Source organism: Clytia hemisphaerica, unplaced genomic scaffold, assembly GCF_902728285.1.
Source record: "Clytia hemisphaerica strain Z4C2 unplaced genomic scaffold, Clytia hemisphaerica genome assembly, whole genome shotgun sequence".
NCBI lineage: Eukaryota > Metazoa > Cnidaria > Hydrozoa > Leptothecata > Clytiidae > Clytia > Clytia hemisphaerica.
The window spans coordinates 1,101,408-1,126,032 of NW_027103851.1; the positions used below are offsets into that span (position 1 = coordinate 1,101,408).

Here is a 24,625-nt window from a genome sequence, read left to right on the forward strand (position 1 = left end):
AATTGATCAATTCCAACAACATCTGATTCAAATTAGGTATTCGGTTCCTAGTCGATCAAAATAAATCAAAATTGTAAATTTCAAGTAGATCGTTAAAGAATTACTGGGATAAACTTTCGCGGGGATTAAAATTCGCGGTTGGGCCTATCCGCGAAATTCAACAATTTCGCAGAGACTTAATTTCGCGGGTGGCACTATTGGGTGGCAATATTTTCACGATTTTGTGACTTTTACTGTCAAATCATGCATTTTGGTTGTTGAAATACGCATCATTAGCGCTTCTTTGATGCCAGTAAACATTCAAATAGTATTTGTTTGACATATTTAGAGTTTTGTTTAAAAATATTTCGCGGATGAGGCCCTTCCAAATTTCCATTGGGACTTAAAATCCCAAATCCGCGAAATCCGCGAAATTTAATCCCCGCGAAAGTTTATCCCATTAAAGTAGTAAAGTAAATAAATAATCGTGGCAGTGTTATCGATAATTGTCAATTTGCTTGTGATCAGCTTGTCAGTTTACCTAAAGTCTTTTAAATATGGAAGTCTGGAAAATTATGTGTTATGGTTATCGTCAACGTTGCGTCAATGTGAGGAAGTTTGAAGCAAAGAAAGAGGGTCAAAATTGCTGCATAACGTAAAAAAGGGATCAGAATTAAAAAATGCATACAAAGAATGGAGTGGCGGGGGAGTGGCGGGGGAGTGGAGGGGCGTTTATTCAGGATCTTACTAAACGGTCTAAAACGGGAAAGAAATGGCTGACATGGTCAAAAATCGAGTATATGGTCTGAAGTGAATGTGGTGTGAACTGAAAATATGGCTAATGGGGAAATATATGAGAAAAGTCATTCGTGTCTGTAAAGATTTTACTGTCATTATGTCATAATACGTCTTCATGAATAGAAAAATATAAGAAAAAATAATTTCAATAAATTAAATGTTTTAAAAATCATCATTGATTTTTATTCTCAACTAGGAGAAGATTCTTCTTTGACCAAATTACATACCCTAAGAAAAATGCTATTAAAAAATAAATTCAATCATTTTGCTATATATGAAAAAATGTACAAAAATTAAAATTATATAAATTCTCTTTTTTTTAATCATATAATTAACCTTTTCAGCGCAGAACATTTATAAAAAATTGTGAAATTTTCAACTGTTTTGAATTTTGAAATCTAAATTTTCAAAGTGGTATAAAAGCTTGTGGCTTGAGCATCAAACAATGGTTTTAGTTTAATTCGAAAAGCTACTCTTCCAGAACAAATTCGGTTTATATCCTTTTGGCCAGGAAATATGACCTTAATTGCCTAATAGTGTAAAAGGAACCTTTTAAAACGAGTATGCGAATCACTCGAATCTGAAGGGCATTCAATGGGCAAAAGCTAAAACAATTTAGCCACACATCGTCTTTTTAAAATCAGTAAAACGATAATTAGAAGCAGAGAAATTATGTAGTATTTGATTGGTCTTGTCCGCCTTAAAGGTTTTGTTTTTAAATAAGAGTGGTAATGTCGGTGGTAATGGGGATTGTCGAGGTCAGACACTGGTGTTACAAAATGCAAGGGCGGTATAATTTGTATCCACCATTCGGTGGACAGCTAGGTAGATATCGAGAGAGGAACTTTTGGGTCGTCTTCGACTGCGGTACTTAATTTACACTGGTAATTAAAAAAAATAACCATGTGGCCGCTCAATATTCCCCAGAGACAAAGTTTTATTAAGTTTTATTGAGTTACTCGCTTTTTTTTATAAGAATACACTTTATAAGAATGTCCATGATGAAAATGGCCAAAAAATTAAGAATATACTAAGAATATCACCATCATAGAATTTGGCTACTCATGCTAAGAATGTCATCTTTAGAGCATTTTCAATTATAAATTGCCAATTACCCTCAAGTAAGGCTCACTCCTTTCACAAAAATGCCATTTTATGCTCGAGAAGTATGTACTAAATGTTAAATCTAGTCTGAATTAGGATCCTAACCCAAGAATGCTGTAAGAATATTTTAGGATGATTTTCCCGAAAAAGTTAAGAATATCCATTATGAAATGGATTTACACCATTCTTATAAAAAAGCGTGTATATAATAAACTTCATTTACGGACTTTCCAATGACCCTCAAAAAGCCCTGAGAGCCTGGACATTAAAAACAGGTGGAATTTGAAATCTAAAGTCTAAATTTACCCTTATAAGATTCCCAAAGAAGTAATTTGTAAGAAGAATTAAGAAGTCCTTATAAGATATAGCTTGATCCATCAATCAGAATCAATAATTGCAGAGAAGTTTTATTCGTTCTTCACTTTCTCAAAATGTTCTTTCTCTATTCGAGGTTATTTAAAATTTCCAGAGATAATCAGAATTCATCCTCAGTGCTACTGAGTCAAATGAAGATCTCTAAAATCCTCGGGTAAAATCAAATTTACCAAATAAGGAATAAAGAGATTCTCATACCAACATGACGTCATAAGGAGCCAATCATAAGCTTGAAGTCATCTTAAGATTAAACAAAGGATAGACGTGAAACTAGGCTCACTATCAATTTAACCATTACATCATCAAGAGCCAATCAATGTAATAATTCATAGAAGATTACATCATTATTGGCCAATCAATTATCCCTTTTGATTAAGTTTGTGTATTGTAAATTACCATGGGAACATTCAGGTGCAAGTTCTTGGAGTATGACTTCTAGTGCTGCATATAAGATGTGTCTGGAAATTAAATAAAAAAGACAATTGTAAACAGAACACCGGCGAGTTTTAAGTTTGGGATAACTCAAGACTCGTCATTTTAAGTACTAGCCTGTACCAAACTTTTCTTCGTTTCCCATTACTGGCAAAACCTTGGGTGTTTCCGAGTAAAACATTACGTCATGTATAATCATGAATACTTTGCTTTGCTTCGTTATCTCATCAAAAAGCAAGCTTTGATTTCAAATTTGAAATTGATATAATTATAACCAAGGCTCCATACGCTGTAAAGGTTTTGTTTTTACATAAGTGTTCCTGTTTCATATCAGACACATATTTCATAGCAGGACAGTGTCTGCCTATTGTTACATTATGCTGATACAAGCAAAAAATGTTTATCTCTTCCTCTTTTTGACCAATCTTGCTCCACGTCCGTGTCAATCCAATGTGAAAAAGCTTGTGAATTAAAATTGATGAATAAGCAAAACATATCACTCTTATTTAAAACAAAACTTTTAAGGGTTGATAAGAGTAAAGCTTACTTGTTGATGCGTTCATATTGAAGAGATTTGACGAGTTTTGTACAGCATCCTTTATAAGCTGGTGTTCCAATGCTCATGCGCACGAAGGCTGAAATGAAAAAGATAAATTTGATATTAAAAATTTTCTATTCAATTTTTAGACGATATAATTCGGATAAATTCCATCTTCAAGTTTAAAATAAAGTCTTAACCCTTTAAGTGCCAATGTCGGGTATATCGAACATGGGCTATATGTAATGCACATTTTGAGTTAGAAATCGTCATTTTTGGTTTAACTCGTAGGAATCGGACTGGGCTTCATGGTCAAGCAAAAAAATCAAAAGTGAGTTTTTCCAGCGAGATTTTAAGCCAAAAAGTCAACAAATGCAAAAATTTGACAAAAATCCACTTTTTTGAGATTTTGACCGTTTTTTGACCATTTTTGGTCAACGAGTGATTCAAAAACCTCCAAATTTGGCCCTGCTTTACTTGATTTTCTTCTCTAGCGAATTAATTTGAAGTTTTACTAATGGGCACCTTTCCGTCATTCAGTCAGGTCCGCACAATTATGCAACGAGCTTCTAGCTCCTTCTAGACCCGGAGATATAAGCCTTTAAAGTTTGAAGTAGCGATTTTATTTAAAAAACTTAGAAAAAAAGGACCGTGGCACTCAAAGGGTTAAACTGTTGAAATTATACCATAATATAATATGATGAGAGTTGACTTAAATTCTTATTTCCTACTCAGAGTTTCATGGCGCGCCAATCTTCAGTGAAACGAGATCCATCTTCATAATTCAAAAAAGGAGAAGACAAACTTAAACTATTGAGCACTCTTTGAGGAGAATTACAACCTTCCAACAATGTTAAAATCATATCAACACTTCTACAAACTCCTATTACACATTACAAAACCCATGTATTACACGTTCTACGTATAACAGCTCTTGCAGCAAATAAAATTGAACACATTTCAAAAAAAGAATTAGAAACCATTAGCATTACGAGGCGAAAATTCTCGATTTAAATTTAAAAAAATCAAATTCAAATTATGAAATACAGTTTGAAATGAAAACGAACAACGAATTGTCGTTGATGCTTTTCTTGAATATTCAAACACACAAAAACTAAATTATCATCAGTATACTACTGTGGCTAGCAAGTAGAACGGACTGTGCTCCGTATACCGAGTTTATCTTTCTACATCTGCAATTTGAGCTTTACTAAGCTCATTTGACGTCAATCGATACTTCGATTATCAGCCGGATTGAGAGAGAATGATATATGAGTGAAGATAGAGAGTCTATCACCATATTTCTCTAAGCCCTGCCTGGCAGTGCTTGGGATTCGAGCACAGTCCATTGCGGTGCAAGTCTGTGATCGAAACCTTTACACTACCAATCGGCAGAATGTTAGTGAGACACAGTGATGACCTTATCCAGATGGTGAGTGAATGTATACCGAGTTTATCTTTCTACATCTGCAATTTGAGCTTTACTAAGCTCATTTGAAAGAACTGTGTTCCCATTGTTTGAAAAAAGCCTCATTCAGAAGCCCCCAAAAACCATTACTTTTAATTGCCTTAAACACGCACAAACAAGTACAGACATTCTCAAAGGTGGAAAATACACCTTACCTATTGCAGTTCTCGAAAATGCCAGCGTTGTTTTATTTTACAAAGAATTGGAGACAAAATTAAAGAATCCGAGAGAAAAAGAAAGAATCCGAGACAAAAAGAAAGAATCGAAAAGAAAAAGAATAAATCAAGGATAAAAATAAAGAATCGGGGATAAAAAAAGGACAGGGGATAAAAAAAAGAATCAGAGGGGGGGGGGATAAAAAGATCATTGGGACCATTAAGATTTATAGAAATCTGGCGACGTTGTTTTAACGTAAGAGTACATTGTTCAAATAGTAAATAGCAAACTTAAGAAATTGTTCTCTAAGCCATCATGTTCTGTGGACTGACAAGACCTCTTTTGATTCAAAACCCATCACTTTTCCATGTTTGTCGTGGATGAACAAGGAAGTTTTAAAATCTTTTTATCACTTTCTAAGAATCGGCAACTTTCGTTTGTCACCAAGTTGCGAATGCGATCATCAATCCCATTATAATTGGATGTCGTGAGCATCTTAATTATCTCAAGCCTTATAGCTTTAAGTGTAGTTTAATTTGAAGATTAAAAACATTTTTCTACACGTTATTTTATAAGAGCATCCATAAGTTTTGAGGCCTTTTGCAATGTTCGTAACTTTTTTATCTTAAAGCCTAAAAATGTTCTTAACATGTTTTTATTTTCACCACTTTTTAAGTATTTTTTCCACTTTCCAAAGAAATTAGGTATCTTACCGGGTGTGCCACAAATGAGTTACCCTATTTGATTTGATATTGTTGGCAGTAAAAAAAAGATTTTTCAAATATTGTTTCGGAATCATTCAGAGGAAAGCTTACAGTATATGGCCCCCAAAACGGAGACGGCCCCCAAAACGGAGGTTGTCATTAAAATGAGGATTCTGACTTGTAGATTTATCAGAATTAAACGATTTTTGTTTATTTTGAAAGAATGATGGTTATACTTAAAAATGAGCATGCTTTTGCTGGTTTGAGACGGATTCAAAATAACATATTTGCGTCTAAAGGAAATATTTTAACACCAAAATTAGACAAAAATTGCATATAACTCACTCTAGCTCCTTGGATATTGAAAATAAGTTATGAAAACGGGGTATAGGAAACTTTCTACACCTAATGCCGTTCAGAAAATGCAAATACATATGTGACTTTAGAGGCTGGGTAAAAGATATAGCATCTTGAAGGTCAACCAGTATTTTGGAGCCCTAGAATCAGCATTGATAAAACCGAAAATTCTAAATATGAGAAAAAGCAAAAAGTTATGGAATTCTATTCCTATCACCTTGAGTTAGTAGTTTATAACAAAAAATTAACATTATGTATAAAATTTTTCGCTGAATCAGCAAAAACGGCAAATTCTGTCATTTTTTTGCAAAATATAGGAGAAAAATATCTTTAAAGCTTATTATTTTCAGTTTCAGTTATGCTTTTTTTCTAAAATTTTCACAACTTATTCCATACATGAATGGAACTATTTTCAAAAGAGATTTGTTTTCAAAAACTTGATTAAGACGTTGTTAAATCAAAATTGTCATTTTGAAAATTTCTAAATTTTCAGTTTGGACTTTGCAATATCGAAAATCTTGAAATACTTAATAGAAATCATAAATTTTACATCCATCGGGTCGTAAATTTAAGGGAAAACACAAATATGTTCATAGTTTTCCCCCCTATTACAACTGGGCTTAATAATTTGATTTTAACTACACCTCCGTTTTGGGGGCCCCAAACCTGCATTTTGACAACCAGGGGTATACTGTAAAAATGTTATCAAATAAATTTATGCCCAAAACCCTCTAAATCACATTTCCAAACTATGGTCAAAATTTTGTATTCATATCTTAAAGATATCTTGAGAAATCGCCAAAATTTCAAACCTCCGTTTTTCGGGCCATTAGAAAAAAGCTACCTATTTTTAAGCGATTGAAAAATATTGTTGAAATTGAAAATTTTGAAAAATAACTTCCAGGAAATAAAGTAGAGATGTTAAAGGTTTTCATGCAGCAAAAATTTTTGTAAAATCTCTTTTCCTCTAGATTTGAGAGAAATTTCAAATTTGATCGCCGTTTTTGGGGCCACATACTGTAACTCAAAATTTGGTGTATTACTTTTTAATTTTACTTCATTGGTTCAAAAGTTCTGTTCAATAACCGAAAATGTCAAAAAGGCGAAAAACAGTATTAAATTGATTGTAGTGAATAGAGACACAAAACGATTTTATGCATCAGGAAATGTATTTCCAATATGTAAAATCACTTATTTACAAAGTTAAGCATCCCTGTAAATACAGGGTGAATCAAGATGAGCTGCAACAGTTCAAACGAGGCATTTTTCTCAAAACTTTCACCTTCTCCACCTTTCTCAACGATGATGTACACACAGAAAACTTTCGGAAACTCTTGGAAAGATGTTGAAACTTTTGTGGGGGTTGAAGCATTCTGCATCTAGTTTATGCCCGAGGGAAAAACAGAAGTAAAAAAAAAACAATAGAGATAAAGAAAACATAAAGAGTGTTACAGAGAGCAAGACTTCGTATTTTAATGTTTTGGAAAAACAAGGGGTCCTTTCTCTCATAAAACGATACCCTTGTTTTTAGCCTTTTTTGACATTTTTTCAAATTGACATTTTAGGTTTTTGAACATAACTTTTGAACCAATGAAGTAAAATTAAAAAGTAATACAGCAAATTTTAAGTTAGGCTTTCCTCTGAATGATTCCGAAACAATCTTTGAAAAAATCTCTTTTCTGCTGCCTACAATATCAAATCAAAGAGGGTAACTTATTTGTGGCACACCCGGTATAACCCGTAAAGCCATTCTAATGTTCTTAACTTGACCTTGTTTTTGACCATCGAAGCCTTGTTTTTATATATTATGCTTTTATCAACGTGTTATTTATTTTGGACCTTCAACTTCGATATCCGCGTCTCTCAGCAAATTGGATTGGAGTTTTGATATGAACTTTCCAAATTTCGTCAAACGTTTAAAAAGTATTGATTATTTTAAAGTGGAGAAAAGTCTTTGAGCCGGTTAGCCTTTACGTTTAACTACCGTTAATAATGATATTATAAAGTATTAAAAATTGAAATTTTTCTTTTCGGTAAGTTTGAAATAAAAAGGTCTCATTAAAAAATCCTATTTGGCTGTTGATGTTATCCAACTTTTGGGACAGAACGAATCGGTGAAGTCAGCCTCTTCAGACAACAAGGAAATGTAAATTGTTTGTTTGTCGTTAAAAATCAAACACAAATTAATCTTCGGGTAAAATCTTATTAGAGAGACGGCGCTACTAAAAATTTATGGAAAAGGAGGAAATGTATGCGAGTCAATTTTTAAATAGCACGATGTTTTTAGACGTCTGTTAGAGAGAGATGATAGTAAACGCGGAAAAATATACGCAAGAGTTTACAGCCATATCATGGCGGTTTACGGGAAAAAATAGTAACGGTAGAGCTTGGAACGAACGTAAACACCTCCGCCACTGCTTACTCCACCCCGGGCTAAACTCTTCTTTCAAATTTATCACCGTTTCATAAATTACTCCCTTTAAGTGACCTTGTGTAGACGACAAGATCGTCTAGATTATTTTTTATACTCTATAAAGTCCATTCGTTTTAAGTGCGCACTAATTCTTATCTTGCCTTCTTTTTATTAATCAATGCCTTAATTCTAACAAATTAATACTGAGAAATATAACTTTCATACTGTATATCAACATAATTTTGAGAAAAAATAAATTTCAAAAATGCTCGAAAATGGAGATGAAGCAAGCGCTGAATGCTGATTGAACCTATCTGATAAAAACTGTCAAAGAGACGAAGAGAAAAAAAAAGCTCAAACAAATAGATGAGTAAGGAAAGAAAAAGGAATTTTAAGAGCAATTACCGGGTGTTCAGGCAACTTTTAAAAATTTCCAGCAACACAAATCAATTTTATTGGCAATCAAGCCATACTTAATTAAAAGGTTTTCGTATGAAAAAACACAGAATTATAATTCTTTAAGGCGGCGATTTCCGACATATTTCCGGCATTTTTAGCTGGATGAAAATTTTCTCGAAAATCAGAGTTTCAGGGAATTGCAAATACGCATCTCTGATGAAAACAAGCCACATGCTAAATGGACCTACTTAACAATGAGAATCAGATAAAAATAGAAAAATTGCCAAAGAGTAAGAAAGTCAAAACTTAAGGTTAGTAGACCCTTAGGCAGTTTTTGGAGCAATAAAAATTTAGAAAAACGGCGATTTCTGGCATATTTCCGGCATTTTCGGCTGGAAAAAAATTTTTCTCCAAAAATCAAACTAGGCAGGGGGGGGGGGCACACAGTTACTACAAGACAGTATGACACTTACTACCGTGGTGGTACTGTATTCAGAAGTTATGAAAACAGTTACTACACAGTGTAGTAACTGCTGCTTGGGGTGGTGCCGAACACTAAAACTAGCATTTTTGGTGTAGTAAGTGCTTATATTTTAATTCTTTTTAAAGAACTTTCAAAATTTTTCACAAAAAATGAATTTTTTTGTGAAAAAATTCTTTGTTAAAAAAATATTTTTGTTATAAATGGACGAAAAAAAATTTGAAATTTTTCTCAGACCCAACTTTGAAATTATGCTTTCCCTAATTATCATTAAAATGTTCTCAACAGCTGTTAATCAAGTAAATTAAAAGAAAATTTAGCACAAAAATGGCTTTAGGTTGAAAAATAATCGCAATTTAGGGTAATTTCGAGCATTTTTTTGATGATATCACTCAAAAACAGGGGTGGTACCTGGAAATCTTTTCTGAAAACAGTTACTACCAAGATGTAGTAACTGCAAAGGGTGGTGGTCCTGAAAAAAAGTGTTGAAAAAGCACTTACTACACATCATGTCTTGTAGTAACTGCGTGCCCCCCCTGAACTAGGTCATGTTTTGAGCATTGCGAATACGCATCTTTCTGCAAAAAATCAGAAAAAATTAAGGATGAAAATTCGAGAAAATGTCAAAAAACCGGTTTTTCCGGCGGAAAAAATGGTTTTTCGAAAATCGGGCTCCGTCACATTTTAGGTATTAGCGAGTTTATGTATGTGTGTTTTTCAGCGACGGAGACGGTAAGGTTCTAATTTGACTAGATCATGACCAGCTGAGGACGACGGTAAATCAGCACTTTTACCGTCCTCGATTTTGCGGGGCGGAATTGCGGGTTATTCCAAATCGCTTCAGTCACTCTACCGTCCTCAAAAGTGCAAATACATAAACTCGGTATTGTCACTTTGCGACCTTTTCGAATGCTTCAATTTTTTGACGTCACTTTTAACTTTCGAAGCTCCTGCAGTAGCGACAAAATCGAATTTGCGTCAAAGCACTCTCCAGGGGAATAAGGCGGGTCCGTGGAGGTCAAAATTCTTGCAACGTTGCAAATCATTTTCATAGGCTAATTTTAGGCTCAAACGAAGCGTATAACCAACTAGAATAAGATCCAGTCTACGCAGATGTTTTTTTATCTAGAAATTTTGCGTAATTCGCAAAAATCTTCAATTTTGCGATATTTTAATGACGTCATAAAAATTGAAATTCCAATAACTTTTGATAGAACCATCAAAATAATTTCAAATTTTCACTAAAGATGCATTTTCAAGGCAAATTTTCAAAAGATTTCAAACAATTTTTTAAGTCTTGATGACGTCAGCATTTTTCAAGGATTTTAGTATTTTGGCTGAAAAGTGATGACGTCATCAATTTTCGATGAAATTTTTTTCTAATTCTGAAAACATTAATAATATGCATCTTTGGACAAAATTTGAAATTATTTTGATATTTCTATCACAATTTGGAATTTCAATTTTTATGACGTCATCAAAATAGCGCAAAATTGAGGATTTCTGCGAATTACGCAAAATTTCAAAATGAGAAAACATCTGCCTAGACTGAATCTTATTTTACTTAGTCATACGCTTCGTTTGAGCCCAAAATGAGCTTCTGAAAATGATTTGTAACGTTGCAAGCATTTTGACCCCGCCTTAATCCCTGGAGCTTGTAGTGAGGTCAGGTAGCACATAAAAACGTAAGAATACTTCAGATGGTGATTAAAGCATGAAATTTGGCACATATGATCCTTAGAGGGTCTAAAACTTAATTTCAAACAGTAACACCAAATTTTGCCACCTGGCCACCTGCCAGATGACGTCATCAGGTGGCTGGGCAAAAAATTATTCCTATCTTCCTATCAAAAGTTATGGAGGTTAGAAAGTTTTTTGATGACGTCATCATAAGCCTTTCCAGGCAAAACTTAAAAACCTCGTATCTTTGGTACAAATTGATCAAATTTCATGTTTTATACATGAATTCATATCAAAATTCATTGCTTTTTCCGATTCTGATGTTCAAATTGAATTAAAAGCTTTAAATCCTACAGAATACTAAAACTTAGATTTTGAGCTTTACAAGGCAAATCAACGCAGCGTTCTCCCTTCAGGAACACAGTGTACAACCAACTAATTTTTTTGGATGTTTTAAGCCTTCCTATGTTGTTTAGACCCAAGCATCAGATGGAACTTCAAATTTTGACATGGATTCATGTATAAAACACTAAATTTGGTCAACTAGTTCCGTTATTACGGGATTTTAGGTTTTGCCTGGAAAGGCTTATGATGACGTCATCACAAAACTTTAAACCTTCATAACTTTTGATAGGAAGATTTTGAAAGCATGTTTTATACCTCGATTTTCATCAGCATTTCATGCTCTTTCCGCTGATACCATCAGATTTTAAATATTTTCAAAAAAATAAATTTTTGCTAAGCCACCTGATGACGTCATCTGACAGGTGGCCAGGTGGCAAAATTTGGTGTTACTGTTTAAAATTAAGTTTTAGACCCTCTAAGGATCATCTGTGCCAAATTTCAAGCTTTAATCACAATCTGAAGTATTTTTGTGCTAACAGACCTCACTATTGAAAGGCTTCTATTTTTCCGAAAGTGGAAACTCAAAGTGGAACTCACGGGAACTCACTAAAGGCCGATCTCCACTTCCGCGCGAAATAGGCGACAGTTTTTTCTTAACCTTTTTTAAGATTACGTCATAGAAAAGTTTCGAGCGAACAAAAAAAAGTTGAAGGAAGTCCTACTTTTTTCATCCGTTACGTCAATTTCGACCAATGGAATTGCTTCATTTTTCAACCGACCAATGACCTTACAAAAACGCCAAAAAGATTTCGCTCATGTCACACGAAAGTGGAGACCGGCCTTAAGAAACGGAATGAAAAAAAACTCGGTTTTCTGGTGAGGTGCTTTCTAGGCGCTTCAAAGTTCAAAAGTTATAGAGTCTTTTCAACGGTCTTCATGATTTACACCATTGTAATGTCTTTCAGTGACACAACAGCTGATTGGTTGAAGGTGACGTATTAACTGATTGGTTGAAAGTGACGTATTGATTGATTTTACGTCACTCTCAACCAATCAGCTGTTGCGTACGTGGAAGACATTGCAATGGTGCATATCATGAATATAATATGTTGGAATTTAAGCATTGGTTAAAAAAATGATGAACAATTAAGAGTTAACTTCGAGTTCTTTAGATGCAATATAAAATGCGTTTCAAAATTGAATTTTAACTCCTAGACGGTGCGCGTTTGTTTGATTGTTGGCTGATCAAAAGAGCATTAGTAATCTGATTCTCTAGGTCACGCGAAGCTATTTTGGACTAGACCTTTGTAAATATGTAAACATTTGCGGGGACTTCAAAAAGATTCAAAGGATAAATGCGCCTCTGTTGTTGTGTATAAAAGGAGGGTGGATAAGAAATTTAACATCACTCAAATTTTGACAACAACAATTGAACAGAATAGGAGAGCAGAAATGAACTTCAAGTCAAGTTTTGTCCTGGTTCTGTTCCTCCAATACATGGCTTTGGATTCAGTCTACGGAACAGCATGTAATAGACTCGTTCAAAAGATCCGGAAGCTGATTTCCGGTCCTTGCGTTCCGTGCAAACCAATGAAGAACAGCAGATTATGTGATTGTAGAGATGTCATTCCAATGCAAGATTGCAAAGCCTTTTTACAAGCTGGATACTCTAAGAATGGTTTGTATAGGCTATCAAGTCCACACTTCAATCAACTGAGCGTTCGCTGTGACCAAAAAACTCAAGGTGGTGGTTGGACCGTGCTTTTGCGTCGAGTTGATGGTTTCGTCGATTTCGCACGAAATTGGCATGACTACAAACTTGGTTTCGGTCGTTTAGAAGGAGAATTTTGGGTTGGTAATGAAAATATGCATGATCTAACTAAACCTGAAATGGCTCCGAGGAAATCCCAACTTTTGATCGACATGAAGATCAAAGGAAAACCCCGTGTTTCTGTGCATGCACTTTACGATACGTTCGCAGTTGGAAGCGAGGGAACCAAATATCAATTGACCCTGACCGGTGCGACAGGAAATGTGACAAATCCCAATATCTTTACACATCACAATGGTATGAAATTTTCAACTTATGATTCTGACAATGATAGGCATTCTAAACAATGCTCACATTTGCATGGTAAAGTTGGTTGGTGGTATAACTTTTGCTACTTAACGCTGTTAACAGGTCAGTACAAGTTCACTAAAAAGGATGGTGAAATCACGTGGGATTGGAATAAAAAAATTCAACCGACCTTCGTCGAAATGAAAGTGCGACGTATATAGAAACTTTTACTGATTGTGTTATATATGTTTATGGTAACTAATCCTATTACACGTTCGTTACCGATTAGATTTTGTTAGTGCTTTTTTTGAAGCTCTATGAAATTCTACGTCTCCTTGTACACAATTTATTAGTATTTTAAATTAGTATTTTAAAACCAAATGTAGGTCACAGGAGACTCTGAAAAGCAAGCTTTCATTGAACTTTCACTGGGTCAATTTTTCAATTTGAGAAGGGCACGTAAGGACGAGTTAAGTGCATATAAGAAGGCATAGCCGAAAATGTCAATTGACAAACTTAAGATCTGCGGTGCCGAAGAAGTTCTAATAAAAAAGGTTCTGTGCAATCAAACAAGCCTTCTAGGGCTTCAAGAGCCAGAAATATAACGATTTGAAGTTTAGAATTGTCTATATTCTAAAAAATATTTAAAAAGGGTCTTTTACAGAGTGTTGATTATATTGAACGTAATTTTTCTTGCTTTTTTATTCACTTGTAATTTATAATTTGTTACTTGTACACCGTCTTCTTTCGTCTGGAGAGGATTTATTGACAAGTCTCTTTGTAATTTCTTATTTGTTTTGGGAGAAAATATGATAAAATTTTTACTATAATATTTTCACATCTTTGTTCCCTCTCCAGGTTCTTCAGACAACGCAGATATGTAATTTTTTGTTTGTTTACCGTAAATCAAAACATAAACTTATCTCCAGGTAAAATCTTATCAAAGAGATGGCGTTTGACCGTTGACAACATTAGGGGTAAAGGGACCCAATGACGTCACAGGTATCTCATGCGATATCTCGAGTTTGAGAAGGAGTTGGGAGGTCGTTGACTTCTCATTGGATCGAGAATTCTATGGGGAATAAAATGGTAGGGGTTATGAGGCTTGAAAGTGACTTTGAAATTTGGCTGAATTTTTAGGTGTTTTCACTTGATGACGTCATCAAAACAAGTAAAATGGGATATCTCGAGATTGGATAGGGGTTGGGAGATTGTTGACCCCTCATTGGATCAGAAATTTAATGGAGAATAAGTTAGGAGGGGTAAGAGTGGTTATAGAGACTTTCAAAATTCAATATATTCGACATCAAATATATGACGTCATCAAAACCAGAAAAATACAATATCTAGAGTTTTAGAAGGATTTAAGCAATGTTTGACCCCTCATTGGATCGGAAATCATCAAGAGAATCTTTTGAGTCAATGAAGAAATACTTTCGGTGAAGTGAAAAGTTTATTAACCTTTCGATGACGTCATTTAGGGCTCAAATGACGTCACCAAACATGAGTTTTGGGATTTTTCGAGTTTTGATCGGTCTTAATTGGCAATTTTTCGTTCTTGGGATTAAATCAGTCCATAGTTTTCCCTTTACTATCCAAAGGGCTTATGATGCTTTCAGCTTATCTACTCCTCGGCGGATGCGACGCTGGGTGACGGCTAGTAATATACTAAATGAGTGTAAAGTAATGTGTGTAACGCAAGATGGTAGCAAAGCTGCAATTTCGAATGGTTTTTCAGGGGGTTGATTCGAGTATGAAAGAGGGATTTTGTGCAGTTTTAAGACAAAAAATCTTATTGTCTTTCGAAAAAGCAGTACTGCGTTGTTGTTTAAATTCAATGTTTAGGTTTCATTTTCATCTAAGATTGAGCGCGAAAAATAGGATTTGACGTTCGAATCGAAGAAGCCCCTGCATTTTTTTTTTAATTCAACGCATGATATATCACAAATTTATTTGGATAGAAATATGGCTTTAAATTCACAAAATCATCCACTTAAGATTAGCTTTCCAACGAGGTCTTACTTTTAATTTTATCTTTTTTTCTTTCAAGTGCTATAAAATGTGCGGACTGCAAATTTTATTTTGAACAGACTTTAAATCACAAACCCGGCAGGGTCCAGAGACCGATGAATACTTTTTGAACTTGGCGTAACGGCTTATCGACCCTTGGCTAACATCATTAATAATGAGTGCATAGGGCTGAGACGTCCATCGATCTCTGCAAATATTTCTCTATAATATTCCTCTTAAACTTTAGAAGTAGGTTTCAGATTTTTCCTCCTCAATAAAGTATAAAGTGTAAACTTACATGGTATAAAATCCATCAATCTTTGCAGACATTTCTCTTTCGTATTTCTTTTTTCTTCAGTAGTAGGTTTGGGTTTTTCACTTCTCAAAACATCATGCTCATCCCATATGACATTGTAAAGATCGTTCAAGTATTTATAACATCGTTCTTTCATTACTGCTTCGTCAAGCTCGCGATTGATCAACCTGAAAATTGAGAAAAATGAGCGTTTAAGACTTTAAAATACACAAATTTCCTATTAGCAGATTCATATATAAACAAGTGATACTTTTATGGACCTACCTGGTTATGCATTTAACACATATAATTGATATCTACGTGAGCATGACCGTTAAACAATCATTCAGAACACAAATAGTGACGATCTGTCAAAATTAGTCGTTTGTTTCTTATAAAAAAAACGTTTAGAAACCAAAATTTCATGCCCTTGAAATATTCTTTCATATTCAAGACTTCGTGAGCAAGAAATACATCTATCTCATCAAAAAATTGAGTAATGTCGCTAAGAACATTGATGTATCCTTATTAATAGTGATTCTTATAGATAAACATGCGTTTTTTGAGCTAAAAAATTCTTTTTTTACAAAAATCTGCTTGAGCCATCTTTTACCTACTTTCATGCAAAAATTCAGAAAAAAACAATGATCCAATATTTCACAAAGTCCAAAAACCTTTTTTAGCCGTTTTTTGGCCCAAATAATTTGCCCAAAAACATTTTTTTTTCAAATATCAGGGTCCGTCACATTCGAGGGTTTATAATTATGCATCTTTGTGCAAAAATCATAAAGAATGAAAGAGCCAATCTCGAGAAAAGCTAATACCTAAGTAATTGATAATGTGCTTATAAAAAAATATTGAATTTAGCCAGTTTTTCTATAAAAACACGCCAAGCAACCAAAATTTCGTGTCTAAACACTCATATTCAGCCCTCATGAGCAAAAAAAACATCTCATAAAAAAATTGAGTAATTTGACTAAGAACATTGATGTATGCTTATTAATAGTGATTCTTATAGATAAACATGCGTTTTTGAGCCAACAAAATTTTTTTGCAAAAATCTGCTTGAGCCATCTTTTACCTATGATGGTACCCTACTTTCATGCAAAAATTCAGAAAAAATTAATGATCCAATTTTTCACAAAGTACAACAAGCTAGATGCTGAATGGACCTACCTGATGATGAAAGTTAGATAGCAATGCGAGGAGAAAAAAATCAGTCAGAAAATATATCGTTTAGCGAAAATGCATAACGCAATAAATTCATCATTGATTGTTGATGGGGGGAGAGGGAAGGGTTGTAGGGAAAAATTAATAGAAAGTTCTGGTCGCAAAAATCAGTTTTATTGACAATTGAATCATGCTTGATGGTGAGCATTGTTATCAATAATGTTTTTGTGTGAAGAACATAGAAATACAAGGAAAACATATAATGAAAATCTGCAAAGACGGCGATTTCCGGCATTTTCAACCGGAAAAATTTTTTTTCTCAAAAATCGAACTCGGCCATGTTTTGAGCATTGCAAATACGCATCTTTCTGCAAAAAATCAGAAAAAGCTAAGGATGAAAATTCGAGAAAATGTAAAAAAAAACGGTTTTCCGGCATATTTCTGGCATTTTCGGCCGGGAAAAACTATTTTTCGAAAATCGGGCTCCGTCACATTTTAGGTATTGTCATTTTGCATCAGTGTGCAAAATTTCATGAAAAAATATAAAGTACAGCTCGAGAAATTCAAGAAATACCGTTTTTCCGGCGAAAATAGGCTGTTCCGGCGATTTTTAGAAAGTTCCGGCTTCAAAAATCACTTTTATTGACAATTAAACCATGCTTGATGGTGGGCATTGCTATCAATAATGTTTTTGTGTGAAAAAAACAACGAAATATAAGGAAAAAGTCCGATGAAAATCTGCAAAAACGGCGATTTCCGGGATATTTCCGGCATTTTCAGCCGGAATAGAATTTTTCTCAAAAATCGGACTAGGCCATGTTTTAGACATTGTTAATACGCATCTTTGTGCAAAAAATCAGAAAAAACTAATGATGAAATCTCGAGAAAATGCCAAAAAACCGGTTTTTCCGGCATATTTCCGGCATTTTCGGCCGGAAATGAATTTTTTTCGAAAATCGGGCTCCGTCACATTTTGGGCATTACCATTTTGCATCTTTGTGCCAAAAATTAGGAAAAACTAATGAGCCAATCCCGAGAAAAGCTAGTAACGAACGGACGAACGGACGAACGGACGAACGGACGAACGAACGAACAGAGGTTAATTTATAGGACCTACAGCCCACCGGGGTAGGTCCAAAAAACCCGTTTTTTAGCCATTTTTTGGGCCAAATTTGCCCCCCAAATTTTTGCGAAGCGAATTTATGAGCGAAGCAGTTTTGCTATGTGCACGTACCTTTAACTTCTATCCCAAGCAAAAAATTGCTATAAAATTTGCTATATAAATCACATCTTCAAACCGATGCTTTTATCAAAATGACCTTGAATGGTTTGGCTTGAAGCCACGAAAACTTTCTCGATTTGGTAGCTAGGACTGCGAAAAATGCCGTTTTAAAATGGTGTACCCTAACAGTGTAACAGCAACAAAATTACCGGAAGCCGAAACACGGACTTAAAATCTGAAGTTGATCAAATTGCCGCGCGGGCGGCATGCATCTAAGCAATCTAATCAGTGGTTCTTTGGTTTTAAATGTTTATTCTGCTGTTAAATGGAAAAAAATTAGTTTGAACGTTGACAGAAAGGATCCTCATCATCCCTTGACTTTTAACAGCAAGTATCAAGTATCAAATAAGGTCAATTAATGAGAGGTTTTTGCAAGTCGCGTGGACGGGCGGGAGGAGTGCTCTTTTAGTGAACGAAACTTACCTTGCAAAGCCAAGTGGATATTCTATGATAAAGAAGTACGGAGATAATCAAATTTGTCGAATTTGTCAAGAAATAAATCAAAACTGCCCAAGAACCAACAAGCCATTTTTGTACATTTTTGTTTTTGTTTTATTTTTATGTTTTGATGATATCGACAGACGATTCGTGATTCGAATAAAAATGTTCGATTGTTCGACGAATATCGTACGATTTTATTAAGGCACCATTTACACTAGAATAACTAGAAGGAAAACGAGAGCGATGCGCGGGCGGGCGGCAGGTGTTATGCCACCGTGGATTATGTGGTGTGTTTGGGGCATTAAGGCTCTTACGACCCTGTCTCTATAGCGGCTTTATTAATTAGAGGGATTTTTAGAGTGTCTCTTATTTTGCTAGCAACTTGCGAATTGAGGTGGAGTCTGGATCGCTTCGCAACCCTTATACAATACGGCTAGTTTTTTCGAAAATCGGGCTCCGTCACATTTTGGCCACCACCATTTTGCACCTTTATACCAAAAATCAAAAGATTCCTATGATTCAATCCTGAGAAAAGTTGGTAACAGACGAACGGACGGACGAACGGACGAACGGACGAACAAACATAGGTTAATTTATAGGACCTCCACCGGGGTAGGTCCAAAAAATCACAAAACAAAAAATGTCGAGTAAAAGCTCTGATTGGCTGAAAATTGCACACGTAAATATATCATTTTCAAAATGCCCATGATAAGAGGTAATCTCGGCCAATCAGAGCTTTATTTGACATTTTCTTGTGACCTCTTCATGAATCTACATAGACAGGAGACCCGTCCTTTACTTTTATAATCTGATGAGGCAGATTTCTGCCTCAAAAAATTTACAGTGGGAAATTCGAATGAAGCGATGTCCTCACTTACTAAAATAAAAACCAAATTTCGGAACTTGCGCTTTCTCTAAGAAAGTGTAACCAGTAAAAGAATAACAAAATTTGATTGGTTATGTTTTCAACCGTTATTAGGATCTGGGAAATCCAAACTCTCAGCCCATAATAAAGTATAAGAAAAATAAGAAAATATAACATGGATCTCCAGACTACAATCTACACGAATTTGTGTATAATAGAAAAGTTATCTCATTGCGTTGAATTCCTCCCTACGAAGATTACCTCCTAGAAAAAGTCATCAACGACCATTATTGCCTTTCGAGAGAAAATCAATTGTTCACAAAAATAAACACGTACCAGGATTGGAATAACGTATTCATAATTAGTGAACAATCTTGTCAAAATATTTCAAAATCCTGCAAGAAAACATAACGAGTGTGAAAAAAATGATGACAAATTTTTCATTCAAAAAGCTTTTCTCTTACCATTCAATAACACCACCCAGGCTAAACAAAATAGCCTGTTGAACTCTCTCAAAGCTCAACCATGACTTGTAGCCTCTCAATATCTGACATGCGATCGCCAAAACAGCATCAGTCAAAGGCCATGACGATTGGTATAAACTTTTCTCATGTGCAATCCTAGAGGCTAACTCCTCTCTTTCTTGGTGCAGCTTAGCGGCTAGTTCCTGAAGGATGAAGCGGAAAATGAGAGTGAAAATGATAAATGAAACAAGAATTATGCTATAATTTGTTACAAGACATGAAAAGGTTCGGTATCTGAACCTATTATCATCTAAGAGTAAGTTTTGCGACCGAATTCGGAGTGGATATTAAAAAATCCATTACCCTGGATTGTTCCTTTTCTTTATAAATAATCGAAAAAAATTAATAAAGAGGTGTCAAGATATAATTTCGAAATCTTTGTTCAGACTCGACTCTATGCACCGAAGCCTAATACTCTACTTACTTAGTTGTAGTATCTAAGTAGAGCATTCGGCTTCGGTGGATAGAAATATTGTATTGTAGTGTTCAGTATGTTGGAGAGGGATCTATGAGCTCAAAGTCGAATGAATACCTCTGAAAATTTAGCAGCGATTGATGGATTTATGGCACCATGTTGTCTCTTTGGATCAGCTCCTTTTTCATTGATCAGGTTAGCTTTCAATACGGTTTCCGAGTGTATCAGATCTGGCACTTCAGCGCCGTCTCCGTCGGTGCGAGGGCCCAGCGGATGTGACGGCTCAGGAGTCGTGCGGCCTGAGTTGTCGAGTGAACAATTAACTGCGGGTGACGTTTGGAAGTAGGTGGGCGCTTGGGCGGACTCATATCTGACTGATGGGTGGTGTTTGTGGTTTTTGAATAGAGGATAGTTTAAGACGAAATGTGATAGGACGAGCTTAGAATGTTTGTCCTGTAAAAAAGAATAATTGAAACACTTAACAGACGATCGATCTTTTACGATTAACTAGCAAATCGTTTTTTTTTGACTGGGGGTCGATAATATGAGTTTGTAAACCAATAATTTGTCTCTTCCATTATTAAATTCCTGACTTTCTGATATATTTGAATTAGTCGTCTTATGATTTTCTCCGACAAAAAAATTACTTTTAATCAAAGGAGAATTAACTCATTGATTGATTAGTTTGCCAAATTTACGTAAGGTTTAGTCGATCAGATCATTTGATAAAGACAATCGCCTCTCGCTTATTCGAACTTCTATTTTTCGAATCTTTTTACATTTCTTACTAACTCTCAGTTCCCATCAGAGAGAAACCCTTTTAAAATGCGCTGATATATCTCTCTGTAATTCGAACAAATACGATTCCCCGTCAGAGTTCGAATTAGAGAGAGTCGATTGTAATATTAAGAAAAAATACCACAGCGTCATCTTCGGCGTAACCAAACATCCGGGGAACAACATAGCCGTGTATGAAATAAGGTGAATTCATCCCGAGTCGATCCACTGTCTCTTTTTGTCCAACTATAACAGAAGAAAAAAATTGACGATGGAACTAAAAAACAGCTTCATCGAAGGACCGTGGTGTAAAATAGGCCGTATACATTTTCATTTGAAACTCCCATATAAGAGAAACACATATGAAAGAAAAAGTCTCGTCAGAAAAATCAAAAAACAAGAAGAAGTACTCTCAGGTATCTAATAAACGGAGGGTTTGGAATAAGTGGAAAAACTCTCAAATTTCAATAAGGGGGAATAAAATGTGCTGGGTGAAAAATTTTCGAAAAATTAATTAGCGGTGGGGACGCTTATTAGGTACCCGAGAGCAAGTATACTTTTAGAGCCTTATCTTGCGTGCATAAACGTTATGCCTTGAAAACTTACCATGGAGGGCGTGTTCTTGTTTCACTTCGGAAACGATCCGTTTCGCTTTGCTTTTGTAAACCTAGACAGATAGAAAGTGAAAAACGGTTCATTAATTTGTTTTATATAATGCGTCAAATAAAACTTCAGCTTCTCAGTTGTATCTAAATGAATGATTGGTCAAAGATCGAACAGTACGGAAAGAAAAAAATGAGGCCTAATAGGACCTACACTTTACACCTACACTTACTAAAGGAACCAGAGCCATTCTGCAACATTCATGATATTCATGATGTAATGTTTTTTACGGAAAGACCCCGGTTTTTGCCAGAAGTGGCAAATTTTATACAACTTTTGTCTAGTTTAAATCTGCCGCTATTGGCTCAAACCGGGGTATTTCCGTAGAAAACATTACATCATGAATATCATAAATTCCTCCTTTTTCAAATAGGAGCGCTGAACGCTGTCCAGACATTGCCAGTTCAGTACACGCGACAGAAAGATACCACGATGCATAGTGATGACACTCAAAGTACGCGGGAGAGCATATAGCTCGTCACAGGCGTGGAACGGGATGAGTGACACCACACACCACAATGTCTAGCATATCGCCCACTCTCTTGTATCAGATAGTGGTACCCAATTCCCCTCACATGGTATAGGGTTGACCTGGATGAAGGTACGTTCACTTGTCAAGTAAGCTGTAGTATGATGGGGTAATTGAAGTCGGACCTCCCGAATGGAAGGCAAGGACGATTCACTTTCGGAGAAATAGGTATATACACCGACCTGCTTTTTCTTCTTGTTTTTGAGTGAGATGACGTCATCATACTCTTCTGAACCGAGAAAATCTTTGAATTCGCGACTGTTGCATAATTCAGGACGTGAAACAAGACTCTATGGAATGATTGAAACACAAATGATGATCAATACACACAGGCATTATAAAGGAAAGCGAAAGACCATGCTGAATTTCGATGAAAAAACTTCGAGATAAGGCTGTTTTAGACACAACTTCCATGAAAACTATCCATTTAAATGGCTGAGAATAGCCTCATGAATAGCCCAAGTTTCAACATTTGCGTGATGCTACACAAAACTTTATTCAAGAAATAAATTTAGCATTTTATCGTCCATCAAATTTAACGTCAGATGAACATTGAAACCAGTTGAAACAACTAAAATAGCGAGTTTATGCTTTTGTACTTTTGAGGACAGCAAAGTAACTGAAGCAATTTGGAAGAACCCGCAGTTTTGACCCGCAAAATCGAGGGACAGTGAATGTGTTGGTTTACCGTCTCTGTCGCAGAAAAACAAAGATACATAAAAGCTCGCTAAGTTTCTGGTGGGGGTGCTTAACATTTGTACTAGTAATCTCATAGTTATGAGGGAAATTCGGGATAAATTTCCCGAGGTCAATTTTGAAATTTTTTGAAATTTCCCGAGTGCAACGAGGGAAATTTAAAACATTTCGAAATTTGACCGAGGGTAATTTATCCAGAATTTCACGAAAACAAGCATGGGATTCCTGGTTAATCTCATGGTTTGGATTGAAATTCTAACAATTCTGAAAGACGTCAATTTAACACTTGAAATTAATCTGAAACTTTAAAAAGAGGTCTCAAAAAAGTTATAGAAACGCGAATTGAGTTTTAATTAGATAGCATTCCATTTACTTAAGCCTTCGGAGTTAGTAAGAAATTCGAAAAAGATGATGAATTTCCAAACGATGGAAATTTCACTTTTGCGGGAAATTACAAAATCTTGGAGGGAAATTACAAAAGCTAGGAGGGAGATTACAAGTTCGCGGGATATTACAAATTAACGTAAACAAAAAGGTCAATCGAATTTCAATCAACCATGAGATTAAACCTAAAGAATATATTTATTAATTAAGAAAAAGTTAAACTTACAACGAGATAAGTTTCAAGTATTTTCCTCCGCCCTTCAATAACGTCAGGATCCATACGCCCGAATGGCATGGCGTAACGTCGGTTAGGGCGTAGAATGCCTTTCATGTCTTTCGATAATCGATGAGTGAGGCGGTTGTGAAGAAACAAAAACTCCCTGAAAAATATGAATTTATTTTAATATTCATGATGTAATGGTTTTATACGGAAAGTAGATTTTCTCTATGGTAAGACCTCCAAGTTTGCTCTTATTTAGCCTGTGCCAATCTCTTTTTCATTCACTGAAAGAATAACGCAGAGTTCGGTTTGTTATACACTTTTTACAAGCATTGCTTTTTACTGAGAACACTTCAAACATGTATCGTCTTTTTTATCTCCCTAATAAATGGAACAGGTCCTTCTTTATTTTTAGAATTGGTACTAACCTGTATCGCCTTTTTATCTCCCTAATCAATGGAACAGGTCTTTCTTTATTTTTAGAATTGGTACTAACCTGTATCGCCTTTTTATCTCCCTAATCAATGGGACAGATTCTTCTTTATTTTCGGAGTTGGTATTACTAACAAGTTGCTTTTGGTATTGATCAGGCCATATACGAATATCGTACTGAAATAAAACAAAAGGTTCGTAAAACCTTTGGCCTTAATTTGTGAGTACAGTTGACACTCTCCAATTCGATTTTCAAGGCAGCGAAAACTTTTATCAAATTAGAAAACCATTTGAATTACGAAGTGCGACTTTTCAGCTTATAGGTCCGGAAAATTTTTGAAAAGTTAACAAGCGGAGGGGGGGCGTTTATTTGGAACTTAAGAGTAGTTAGATTGCTTAAACCCAAAATATTTAAACAAATGTTGTCTCTGTGCTGTCCAAAAGTCTACAACCGTGAAGATACTCGAGCCCAGGGTCCAGAACAAAAAATTCAAGTGACAAAAAAATCCCCAGTTGCAAATCTGAGGGAGGTTCAAAATATATGACGGAGATTGTTAATTACCTAATTAGGATTATGGCTAAAAGCAATACCCTCCGTCATTAAGTTTGAACATCCCTCAGATCTATCATTGGC

At 35.2% G+C, this 24,625-nt stretch overlaps 1 protein-coding gene across 1 annotated transcript in view; it reads right to left on the bottom strand.

Annotated features, from left to right (window-relative positions):
• Window positions 1–849: 849 nt before the first annotated feature.
• The window catches only part of LOC136807702 (uncharacterized), a 48,203-nt gene continuing 24,427 nt past the window's right edge, over window positions 850–24,625 (bottom strand). Inside the window, exons 8-17 of the mRNA XM_067064302.1 lie at window positions 24,056–24,168; window positions 23,566–23,719; window positions 22,442–22,549; window positions 21,674–21,734; window positions 21,210–21,313; window positions 20,408–20,743; window positions 19,816–20,018; window positions 15,597–15,781; window positions 3,236–3,323; window positions 850–2,714 (exon numbers count right to left, since the gene is read on the bottom strand). Of these exons, the coding sequence (XP_066920403.1) occupies window positions 2,612–2,714; window positions 3,236–3,323; window positions 15,597–15,781; window positions 19,816–20,018; window positions 20,408–20,743; window positions 21,210–21,313; window positions 21,674–21,734; window positions 22,442–22,549; window positions 23,566–23,719; window positions 24,056–24,168 (1,455 nt within the window). The 3' untranslated portion in view covers window positions 850–2,611. The remainder of the gene's footprint in view (window positions 2,715–3,235; window positions 3,324–15,596; window positions 15,782–19,815; window positions 20,019–20,407; window positions 20,744–21,209; window positions 21,314–21,673; window positions 21,735–22,441; window positions 22,550–23,565; window positions 23,720–24,055; window positions 24,169–24,625) is intronic.